At 44.6% G+C, this 12,109-nt stretch overlaps 1 protein-coding gene across 1 annotated transcript in view; it reads left to right on the top strand.

Moving 5' to 3' along the window:
• The window catches only part of KIF5C (kinesin family member 5C), a 242,236-nt gene that overhangs the window by 144,636 nt on the left and 85,491 nt on the right, over positions 1-12,109 (top strand). The window contains exons 13-15 of the mRNA XM_033946311.1: positions 1,835-1,903; positions 3,638-3,844; positions 6,368-6,514. Coding sequence (XP_033802202.1) covers positions 1,835-1,903; positions 3,638-3,844; positions 6,368-6,514 — 423 coding nt within the window. The remainder of the gene's footprint in view (positions 1-1,834; positions 1,904-3,637; positions 3,845-6,367; positions 6,515-12,109) is intronic.

The following is a 12,109-nucleotide window of genomic DNA, read 5'->3' as shown; positions in this document are numbered from 1 at the left end:
AAGAAAGGTACTTAGAAGTTCCCTAACTGTCCCGAAGGCTCACAATCTAACTAAAGTACCTAGAGAGTAATAAAGTGCAGTAAGGAAAGAGAAAAAATGATAAAATAATCAATCTAACAAAACTGTGTGCTTTGAAAGATAGAAGAGAAGAGAGAAAGGAATAGATGCAGAAGGAGGAACCGTTGAAAAAAAGAATTCTGGAGAAATTTAAATGATAGAAATAGAAAAAAAACAAACAAAAAACAAACAAAAAAAAAAAACCTTGACTTCAATCCACAGTTTCAGCTTTGTCAGACTTAAGAGAATTTCTATGGTAACTTAGCTTAAAGGTCAAATAGATTAAACTTCAGATGTTACCTCTCAGGATTTCTCAAAATTTAAAATATAAAAATAAAGTTTGCAAAACCAATTTTATGTTTAAACATATATATATATACAATTACACACACATAGTCTGGATCCCATACTTTACATGGGAATTGCATCCGTAGAGGCACCGAAGGATGTCTACATCAGCTTCCGGTATAAACCGCACCAACTTTAGCTGTGGGCATCTTTAGGCACCTTTATGGATGCAATTTGGTGGCACTTTTAGTAGGCGTCTGGAGATGCCAACATTTTTTTTCTTTTAATAGTTTTAAAAATTTTTTTTAAAATAACTGTTGATTACTGCATTGCTTATCACCAATTAAACCAATTATAGTAGGCGGCGGTAGGACACCTACTGCGTTTCACACTGCAGTTCATTCAAACAGCAAAGGTGTGTGCTGTGGATGTGTTTTGGGTGGGGCCAGAGAGGGCCCAACAGCAGTTTTCAAATGTCTAAAAGGCACGTTTTTATCTAGACTTGTTATAAAAAGGTTCCGATTAAGCAGCTGAGCACAGGAGGGATTTTAAGGCATACCCCATCCTTAATCTCCCAGTGGTTGCTGTCCCTTTCCTTCTACTCTGAAAGTGAAATCGGAAAGGGAAATAGGATCTATCAGCTACAGCTATTGTGGCCGTTCTGAACAAAGCAGTGAGCAGGCCAGAGGAATAGCCTGGTGGTTAGTGCAGTGGACTGTAAACCAAGGGACACGGAGTTAGAGAATGACACGGGGGACAAATTTTTTCCCGTCCCCGCAGGAACTCAATTTCCCCGTTCCGTCCCCGTGATTTTTATCCCTGTCCCTGCCACATTCCTGTAAGCTCAACCTGCACAAACCTTGAGCAATTATAATTTTAAAGTATTTGAGGCTTGTTCAGATGAGGACAGAACTTAGGCCTTGGTGGAATGAGGTATTATGACATCACAATGTGAGTTCTAGAGTGTTGCTACTTATGATTTTAAAGTGTTTGAGGCTTGTGCAGATGAGGACAGAGCTTAGGCATTGGTGGAATAAGGTATTATGACATCACAATGTGAGTTCTAGAATGTTGCTACTTGTGATTTTAAAGTGTTTGAGGCTTGTGCAGATGAGGACAGAGCTTAGGCATTGGTGGAATAAGGTATTATGACATCACAATGTGAGTTCTAGAATGTTGCTACTTGTGATTTTAAAGTGTTTGAGGCTTGTGCAGACGAGGACAGAGCTTGCAGGAATGGGGCAGGGACAGGAAAAGAACTCGTGGGGACGGGGCGGGAAAATGAGTTCCTATGGGGATGGGGAAAAAGGGTGGTTGGAGAGGAGGAGGGGTGCCGGCACCTCGAGGAAGACTGCACCTGGGGCAGACCGCCTCTCTCGCTCCCCCTTACTGCGCCACTGAGTCCAAATGTGTGATTGCCAATGCCAGAATCGGCATCTGCTATGTAGCAGCTGTCTGGTTAGCTAAAAATGCCATTTTGTCATTACAGGATGATGAAATTAACCAGCAGAGTCAGCTGGCTGAGAAGCTGAAACAGCAAATGCTGGACCAGGAAGAGGTAAACAAAAGTGAAACAGCTCCTTTTTGAACAATGAAATCACAATGTCGTTTCAATTCCTAATTAGAAGAGAAGTTTTGCATTTAGAAGAACTACGGTTTTCGCCTTAGAATTCTTTCATTAGCCGTTGTGAAGATGTGTTGCTCGTGATTCTGCCTTTTAGAAGTCCATTGCAATTGCTTCAGCCTTTTACTTTTGAAATCGGGTTTTGAAATCAGTTTGACCTATGTTCCTACATTTGGGCGTTTTGCTTGGTGGTTGTCTATTTGAAATTGTACAAGGCAGAATAAGATATCACTCTACACTTCCCACATTCTTCAGGGTCTGTCTCGAGTACTGGGGACTTAGCTTAATAACACTTTCTTCAGGCATAAAATGGAAGAAAATTCTTTATGAAACAAATAATATTTGAACAAACTATTGTTTATTGAAATCTTCTATACCGCTGCTAATGACTGCGGGGAGTCAATTCAGAGCGGTTTATAACCTTTTTATAGTATTTAAAGACACATTGACTTTATAGATGCGACACCTTTATGATTATTCAGGAAGAAGCTCATCTGGGCTGCATAGGCCAATGGAGCTATTGCAGGTGCCAACTGCATCTGTCGGTCCATGCATTCTCCTATCCAGACAGTGGCAGCCCTTTTGACTGACAGTCCTATAGTCAGCTACATATAGTTTTATAAAAATAGTATCAGAGGACACAAGTGCGAGAGCAAATCTATTCTAATCATGTATGGATTTCCTAAAGTAAACAACCCTGTAGATCTCTAATCTTCCAATAGATGATACAGTAAGGAGAAAACTTTTTTCAGCAGAGGAACTTGTATTTCGAGAGGTATATATCTTATAAAGTTGCGATGATTTGCTTGTGCTCTTTTTAACCGAGACTTGCTTCAGAATAGCAATAAGGTCTTTCAATGTTGTCTTATGTGCGTTGCTTCCGCCATGTGCCGGTGCTGGTTGGTCCCTATTGTATGAGGGTGTTTCAAAAAGTAACAGGAAATTGACATTATTTCATGAAACGAACACCCCTGACATTTCAAGCTCCCATGCAGGGAATATACATTCTTAGAAGAAGTGTCGACACTTCCCAATAGGGAGCAGTAAGGTAGCTATTGAGGTGAAGGGTAGACTAATGGTTGGTGCAGTGGCCTGAGAACCAGAAGAACTGGGTTCAGTTCTCACAGCAGCTCCTTTTGACTCTAATTATTATTATTAGGTTGGGTTTTTATAAATACCACATATCAAAATTATCTAAGCAATTTTACAATCAGGTATTCAAGCATTTTTCCTATCTGTCCCGGTGGGCTCATAATCTATCTAATGTACCTGGGGCTATGGAGAGCTGAGCCAGGGTCACAAGGAGCAGCACGGGGATTTGAACCCACAACCCCAGGGTGCTGAGGCTGTAGCTCCAACCACTGCGCCACACACTCTTCTAAGCAAGTCAGTTAACCCTCCACTGCCCAGGTACAAAATTTAGACTGGGTCCACTAAGGACAGAAAATACTTGCATATAATATACAGTATGTGAACCACTTTGGTTGTACCACATAAAGGCAGTATATCAAATCCATGACCTTTTATTCATGTAAAAAGCCTTCTGTTGAAATGAAAATCTTCATCCTGTACTAAACAGGAAGCCCCTGTTTATCTGTAGGCATGAGGTGATTGCGTTTGAGCACAATGTAAGAATTTAAATTCTGTACTGTGTGTATTTGGTTTCAGCTTTTGGCCTCTACCCGAAGAGATTATGAAAAGATCCAGGAGGAGCTGACTCGCCTTCAGATCGAGAATGATGCGGCAAAAGATGAAGTAAAGGAGGTACTACAGGCCCTGGAGGAGCTGGCGGTCAACTACGATCAAAAGTCTCAGGAAGTAGAAGACAAGACCAAAGCCAACGAGCAACTGGCTGATGAGCTCACCCAGAAAACAGTATGAAAAGCTTTCTCATTTAATATTTTCGTTGTTCAACTTCTATACTTTTTATTTGATTGTATTTATGTCAGAAGAATTTTGAAGAAGTTGGCTATAAATTTGTTAGATGATATTAGAAATGGTTTGTGATATAAATGAGTTTTTAAAGGACCTTGTATAAAAAAAAAAAAAAAAAAGTGCCATTTTTATACCCAAAATAAGTTGCATGGATACTCCAGGACTCTTCTATTTTTTTTTTTTTGCTACCAAAATTTCATATGGTTGACGTTCATCATATGAATTCCTGTGTAATAATTACATAATGGTTTTGCACAAGAAATAGTACATAACCATGGACACCAACCAATGGCCGAGGGACTTTAAAAATACTCCAGTGTGTCAATGTGCTCAGACTTCTGAGATTTTACCTGAACTGGCCTGTTTCTCTATAAGAAATTAGAAAAAGGGAGTATGTACTGTAGGCATGTGAAAATGAGGGGTCATTGGCTGCTTTGTGGCACACAAAATTATAAGATTTTGCCAAAGTTGAGAGAAATAGTGGGGGTGCTCTCTGTGGCAGAAATTACCTGTACAGTTATAAAGGATGAACCATTGAGAAGATGTTAGGCAAGCTTGACTAGTTTCCCTGTAGACAATTAGAATGAACATTTTGGGCCTGATTCTCAAAACACCGTCCCGATTGTAGGTGGCAGTAAGCATCCTACCGCTGTCTAACGGACCAATCGGAGCACACATTAAAAAAAAAAAATCTATGTGGTGAATGGCATCCACGTATGTACAGAGTTGCCTAGGCATGCCTACAGATACTAAGGCCAGTGTAGGCGAGTCAGATGCTTTAAATGTAGACCTTGTGGAATGCCTGTCTACATTTAAGGCATCTGTACAAAAAATAGACGCCATTCTTGACGCAGCATCAACCAGTGATTGGCACTGGTTTGGCGGGTGCCTACCATGGCAGGTGCTGTTTTCAGAATCAGGCCCTTTAAGTCTGAGCCGCGTTTTTATGAAATGGTTGGAGCTTCCCCTGAGCTACTATGTGGCATCAGAAGAAGGGTTTATGTGTTGGAAGGGCTCAGCTGGTCCATCAGATTGGACGATTTCTGCTTTCACTGTTAAATTATCCTCCCAGGGCATGACTGACTATGGCCTGTGTATTTTACTACTGTGCAACAGTCATGGCTTCTTGATGTGAAGTAGACTGAATGCAGGTAATTGGCCTCATTTTGCACGTTTTGTCTCCTGATTCAGCTGTGGTGAGCACCTTGGACCTTTGATTTTTTTTTCTTCAAAAGCTGCCTCCTGACTTCACTTTACCTTAAAACCTGGGTAATCCTGTTCAGTTTTCTGCCCTCAAATTGAATGATTTCTGGTCTAGGAAGTTAGGAGCAGAGGCTAGCTTCTCAACCTTGATTGGTGTAAGTGCGCTGTCTCGAAAGTGTGCCCGATTCTGATTAGACTACATCCCAATGTTTGGGGCTGGCTGCAGTCTATTCATATTTCTGCAATGATCATCAGTGAGGACATGAAGACTGCAATGATCGTCAGTGAGGACATGAAGACTGCCAATCAAGTGGAGCAAGCTTCATCCAAGGCTAGACAAATCATAGGTTGCATACGCAGGAGTTTCGTCAGCCGTAAGCCTGAAGTCATTATGCTATTGTATAGATCCATGGTGAGATCCCATCTGGAATACTGTGTACAATTATGGAGGCCACATTACCGCAAAGATGTGCTGAGACTCGAGTCGGTCCAGAGAATGGCCACCCGGATGGTCTTGGGACTCAAGGATCTCTCGTACGAGGAACGGCTAGATAAATTACAGCTATACTCACTCGAGGAATGCAGAGAGAGGGGAGACATGATCGAGACGTTCAAGTATCTCACGGGCCGCATCGAGGTGGAAGAAGATATCTTCTTTTTCAAGGGTCCCACGGCAACAAGAGGGCATCCGTGGAAAATCAGGGGCGGGAAACTGCACGGTGACACCAGGAAATTCTTTTTCACTGAAAGGGTGGTTGATTGCTGGAATAGTCTTCCACTTCAGGTGATTGAGGCCAGCAGCGTGCCTGATTTTAAGGCAAAATGGGATCGTCACGTGGGATCTTTTCACAGAGAAAAGTAGGGGAGGGTCATTAGGGTGGGCAGACTAGATGGGACGTGGCCCTTATCTGCCGTCTATTTCTATGTTTCTATAAAGCAAAACAGTCCCTCGCTGGGTTTTCTTTATTTTTCTCTTTTTTTTTTTTTTTTTAAATCTTCTGAATCACCACAAAGCAAGGCCTAATATTTGAGTAGTTAGTTTAAAAAACAAACAAACCTTAGGCCCTCTTTTACTAAGCCGCGGTAGAGTTTTCTACTGTGGCCCGGGGCGCTAAATGCTGTGATGCTCATAGGAATTCGGAGCAGTGTCGGAGCATTTAGCATTCTGGGGGGGGGGGGGGGGTTAATAAATGCATTTTTATTGTCATATATGTTGAAACAAAAGTTATATTACTGATGTTTCCTATTACCTGTTTGCAGGCCAGCTTAATAGCCATACAGAGAGAATTAAATCAGCTGCAAGAACTGAGTAACCACCAGAAGAAAAGGGCTACGGAAATTTTAAATTTACTGCTGAAGGATCTGGGAGAAATTGGCAGCATCATGGGCACGAACGATGTGAAAACGGTAAAGATGTTTGGATACTTTTCATAGGGGGAGGAAGAGATAAGTCTACTGGCTTACAGAGTTAGGTAAGATACAGGGCTGGCCTTAAGCAGGTTCAGGAGAGGTAGCTGCATAGGGCTGAGCTCTTAGGAACTACTATAGAATGATACAGGGACAAATTTTTCCATCCTGTCCCTGCAAGTTCTTTTCCTGTCCCTGCCCCATTCCCGCAAGCTCCGTCCTCACCTACACAAGCCTCAAACCCTTTAAAATCCTAAGTAGCAACATTCTAGAGCTCAGGTTGTGATGTCATAATGCCTCATTCCACCAATGTCTTCATCTGCAAGCCTCAAACCCTTTAAAATCCTAAGTAGCAACATTCTAGAGCTCAGGTTGTGATGTCATAATGCCTCATTCCACCAATGTCTTCATCTGCAAGCCTCAAACCCTTTAAAATCCTAAGTAGCAACATTCTAGAGCTCAGGTTGTGATGTCATAATGCCTCATTCCACCAATGTCTTCATTTGCAAGCCTCAAACCCTTTAAAATCCTAAGTAGCAACATTCTAGAGCTCAGATTGTGATGTCATAATGCCTCATTCCACCAATGCCTAAGCTCTGTCCACATCTGCACAAACCTCAAACACTTTAAAATCATAAGTGTTCAAGGTTTGGGCGGTTAAGGCAGAGCTTGCAGGAATGGGGCAGGGACAGAGACGGCACCAAAACTCGCGGGGACAGGAAAGGGAAATTGAGTTCCTGCGGGGACGGGGACAAGTTTGTGTCCATGTCATTCTCTACTAGTACTACATCTACTACTATTAATTATTTCTATAGAGCTACCAGACGCACGCAGCGCAGCACAGAGTCACAAAGAGTAAGAAAACAGTCCCTGCTCAAAAGAGCTTACAATCTAAACAGGCAAGACAAACAAACAGGATGTCATGGATACAGTTAAGGGGAACGGTTAATCAGCGGGCTGGGTTGGAGGGCAAAGGAGTAGGGTTAAGGATTGAAAGCTATATCAAAAAGGTGGGTTTTCAGTCTGCTTTTAAACAAGGGAAGGGGCTTGACGGACAAACTCGGGTAATTTATTCCAGGCATAGGGGGCAACTAGATGAAAGGAATGAAATCTGGAATTGGCAGTAGAGGAGAAGGGTAACGTTAAGAGTGACTTAACTGAGGAACGGAGTTCTCTGGGAGGTGTATAAGGAGAGAGAAGCGAGGAGAGATATTGAGGGGCAGCAGAATGAAGAAACAAAAAACAACGTGGAGAAATGATGTTCCTGAGATGGACTTTATTAATATTTAAATAATATTAAAACTTGGTAAACCAACTCGGTCTGCTGAAAAGTTTTGGACCCTGGACCCAACACGGTCCGTGTTTCGACAGAATGTCTTCTTCAGGGGTCCCTATGAAATCCTATGGTAAAGATACGTGGATAAAAATGCCAGTCGGAAATAAATTGATCCGTAAAAGCTGTGTGCAGGACAGGGTCTCAAAAAGCCAAGTGAATGAGCACACTTGTAGGTCAGCAATAAGATCTTGACCTGTATGCGATGGCAGATAGGGAGCCAGTGAAGTGACTTAAGGAGAGGGGTGACATGAGTGTAGCGAGGTTGGTAGAAGATGAGTCGCACAGCAAGACTTACTAGGGACCTTATGCTTAACTGAGTCAGCTTTGCAACTGGCAGCTGACCGAAAGTTAGTTTCTTTTCTATCTCTACCTCCATCTCCATCTCCCTCTCTAGCTCCTTTTCTCCCCCTCCCCATCGCCCTTGGTAACTGAACTCCTCCCGCTATACCCCCTGGCCAGCCCCTACATCTCCTTCCTCTCACTCCCCTTTGGTTTCACACTACTCAGAGAGTTAATACCTTGTTTTGCCTTTTTGGATTTATTTCCTGACATGCATTAACAGCAGGGGGCAGGATTGGAGGCGGGGCTTGGGCGGGATTGAGGGTGCGACGGTGTGGAACTGGGGCATGACACTGAAATGTCATTTTCTTCCTCTCCAGAGCATGGTAATTAGCAGATATTTAAAGTCCTATTTTATACAAAAAATCTAGATCAGAAATGAGACATCCAAGTCAGGATGTTCACCTTTTCGGTCTACTCCAAGTTAGACTTTTATTTACAGAGCAAGAAAACTTGACCATGTTACCCTTCTTCTCCGCGATACCCACTGGTTGTCCATTACACATTGTATAACATACAAAAGACTTCTGCTTACCTATAAAACCAAACACACAAACATTCCTGCTTTCATCGACAAATATCTGATTCCCTATACTCTCTCCCGGACCAGTAATTCTATCCATCTGTGAGATATTTTATGACACAACCCTGCAAACCCATTTTCTCAATCACCGCCTCCTCTCTTTGGAACGCTCTACCGTTAGACATCAGATTAGAACCCTCCCTGGACAAATTCAAATCCAAAATCAAAACTTTTCTTTTTAAGGATGCCTATAACACTTGAGATGAGACCCCTTATTCAGAGAATACCAAACACTCCAGCAGAGAAAGAAAAACGCTTCCCAAGGAGCGACCCCCTTCCTACCGTATTCTCCTTCCCACTTTCCCTTCCCTTTTCTTTGCTTTTGTTTTAATCTCGGCGTATTTTATTTTTTTTTTATTCCTCCGTCCCTCCTCTCCCATTGGACTCGGTCGGTATATCGCTGTGATAGGGGATTAACAGACCCGCGAATACAGAAAAACTGCAAATAACTTTTTCATATGTTATTCACTGTTTTCTATTAAAAACCATCGTGACTATAGTGAAACCGCAAATAACATGGTGGGAGACCTGGCCTGTTCCTGAAGGAGAGGCAAAACACGGTGAAGAAGGTGCTGGGAATCGGCGATTTTTCTCTGGAAACGCTTGGAATCAGCGATTTCTCTGTGCAAGCTGATGTAATTTGGGGGAGGAGCCAGCAAGCTAAAAACCGCAAATAATTGAAACTGCGATTGCTAAAACCGCGAATACGGAGGGAGAAGTGTAATTTTGTTTATAATTTTTAACTTAATATTGTCTTTTATTAGCTATATTTTACAATAAAATTATTGTAAACCGTTTTGCTATTCCTTGATAGACGGTATATCAAGTGACAAATAAGGCTTGCTGAATGTGGAACTATTTGTAAAGCATATAGTATATAGGGCAGTGGGAAATATATTTGCTCTATGGAGAGGCAAAATGGAACTTGATCCAAATTCTAAGAAAATGTATTCCAAATCGAAATTTGAGATCAGAGGCAACTATGCGATTTAGCTTTGGAGAATACTTGGGATGTGCATATAATAATAATAATAATAATAACTTTATTTTTTCTATACCGTCACAATCTTGTGACTTCTAGGCAGTTTACAGTGAAGAGAACTGGATAGTCAGCGAATTACAGAATACAAATAGGGAAGATGTCACTGAACAGTCAGTAATTACCGTATTTTCATGCAGATAACGCGCACCCGTGTAAAACGCGCACACGGGTATAGCGCGCAGAAACCACGATTTTATGTACAAAAACTTTTGTATACCGCGCTCACGGGTATACCGCGCATGCCCTGCTCCCAGCTCTGTAAGCATGCGCAATGGTCTGAGCATGCTTGCCGCTTAGTTTTCACCAAGGCTGTTTTTCTGGTCGGGTTGGGCCCATGTGCCTCAGGCCGCGCCCCTAGGTGGGACCTAAGGCTCCAGGGCCTATTCTGATTGGCCCACGCGCCTTAGGCCCCACCAGTAGGCGGAGCTTTGGGACGGATGGGCCAATCCGGCCTCATTCCGTCGTTGGCTGCCTGCCGGACAGGCGGGTTTGGCTCCCGTCTGTCCGGCCAAATACCAAAGGTACGGGGAAGGGGGGTGTGGGGGTCGGCCAGGGGGGTCGCGGGTCGGCTGGGGGGGGCGGTCGGAGGTTCTTGGGGGGGGGGGCGGTCGTTGTAGGGAGGGGGGTTTGCGTCGAGGGCAGGAGGGCCTGGGATCCCTCCTGCCCGTAATGTAGTGCGGGGTGGGGGTAGGGGGTCGCCGTGGCCAGGAGGGTTTGGGCTCCCTCCTGGCCCGATATTGTCAGGGAGTTGGGGAGTCGGCCGGGCAAGAGGGCTTGGGCTCCCTCTTGCTCCGATCGTGGATGCGGGTGCGGGTGGGAGCGCGTGCGAGCGGTCGTTCAGGGTGGGGGTGCGAGCGGTCCTGCTGGGGGGGGTGAATCGGGCATCGGGCGGGGTGGGAACTATGTAAAAAAAATGTTGTATACCGCGCTCACGCGTATAACGCGCGAGGGGTATGCGCGGTAGGTAAAAACGCGTATAACGCGCGCGTTATATGCGTGAAAATACGGTACAGAGTACAATTAGGAAAACAGCAGCAGCATCTTTGGCGGTCCCAAGTCTATGGAACTCAATGAAAGGGACACTAACCCTCCTCTTTTACTAAGGTACACTATGCTTTTAGGAGGAGAGGTGCTTCTCTTTCTCTCCGTGCGTCTTCCCTTCCAGCACCCCCCCACTGGCAGTTCAGGGCCCATCTAGAGGGCTTCGCGCATGTGCAGATAGGGTCACTAGACATCCGGATTTCCCCAGACATGTCTGGGGAAATCCGAATATTTAGTGACCCTATGCGCAAAGGCCCTCTAGATGGGCCCCGAGCTGCCGGCGGGGTTGGGGGGGGGTGCTGGAAGGGAAGATGCACAGAGAGAAAGAGAGGCACCTCCTTTTGAGGACAGGTCCAAGGGTCCGGACGGCTTTTCAAAACATGGCACTTTGTTCGGGTTTTGAAAAGCTGTTTCGGGCAGGGAGGAAGTCCCCCCTCCCTCCATCCATTCTATGTCATCACATAGCGTCTGCGTCTGCGCACTTCCTCCATGCCCAACAAGAGCAGGTAGTGGGGGGCGGGACTTAGGACAGGGATGGGTAGGGCTGGGGGGGGTCTGGATTTTCCAAAATGAAAATCTGGCAACTCTATGCGCAGATGTCGGTATGAAGTCATCGTATCGATGTCTGCACCCTCTCCCTCTCTCTCTCTCTCCCTGCCTTATGCCCTGTGTCAGATCTCTCTATTCCCCTCCTTGCAGCATCTCTTCCCTTCTCCCATCCATTATCATGTGCAACATTTCCTTATTTCTCCCTATGCAGCTCTTCCTGCCCTTCACCCTATGTACAACATTTCACCTTTTCTCTTCGCCATGTATATCTCTTTTCCCTCCACCATATGCAGGATTTTTCTCACTCACCCCTTTCTACCTCTTTGTTGCATCTCCCTTTCTATTCTCTAGCCCATGCCCAATAATTCTTCCTCTTTCCCCCATGTGCAGCAGCTTTTCATCCCCCTGTGCAGCATCTCCGGACATGACCGACCCCTCCCCCTCCCCCCACCATGAGATCTGACATATCTTTGGGCCTCCCACAGTAGCAGTGGCTGTGGCCAACCGTTAGAGACAGCGCTAAATGGACTGTTTGTGGGCTGCTCTGCCAGGGCTTTTCTCTGGCGTGTCATCTGTGACATCATCAGTGATGCAGTAGAGGGAAGGTCCTGGTGGAGCAGGCCACAACAAGCCTGCTATTGCTTTAGGAGGCAGGCACTTAGGTATGTCAGCTCTCTCTTTGTCGGCAGACTTAATTCGTTGCTC

The sequence above is a fragment of the Geotrypetes seraphini genome, chromosome 5, assembly GCF_902459505.1.
Source record: "Geotrypetes seraphini chromosome 5, aGeoSer1.1, whole genome shotgun sequence".
Classification (NCBI taxonomy): Eukaryota; Metazoa; Chordata; class Amphibia; order Gymnophiona; family Dermophiidae; genus Geotrypetes; species Geotrypetes seraphini.
Note: the sequence above shows the minus strand (reverse complement) of the source record. Positions and strands in the feature narration are given on the sequence as shown.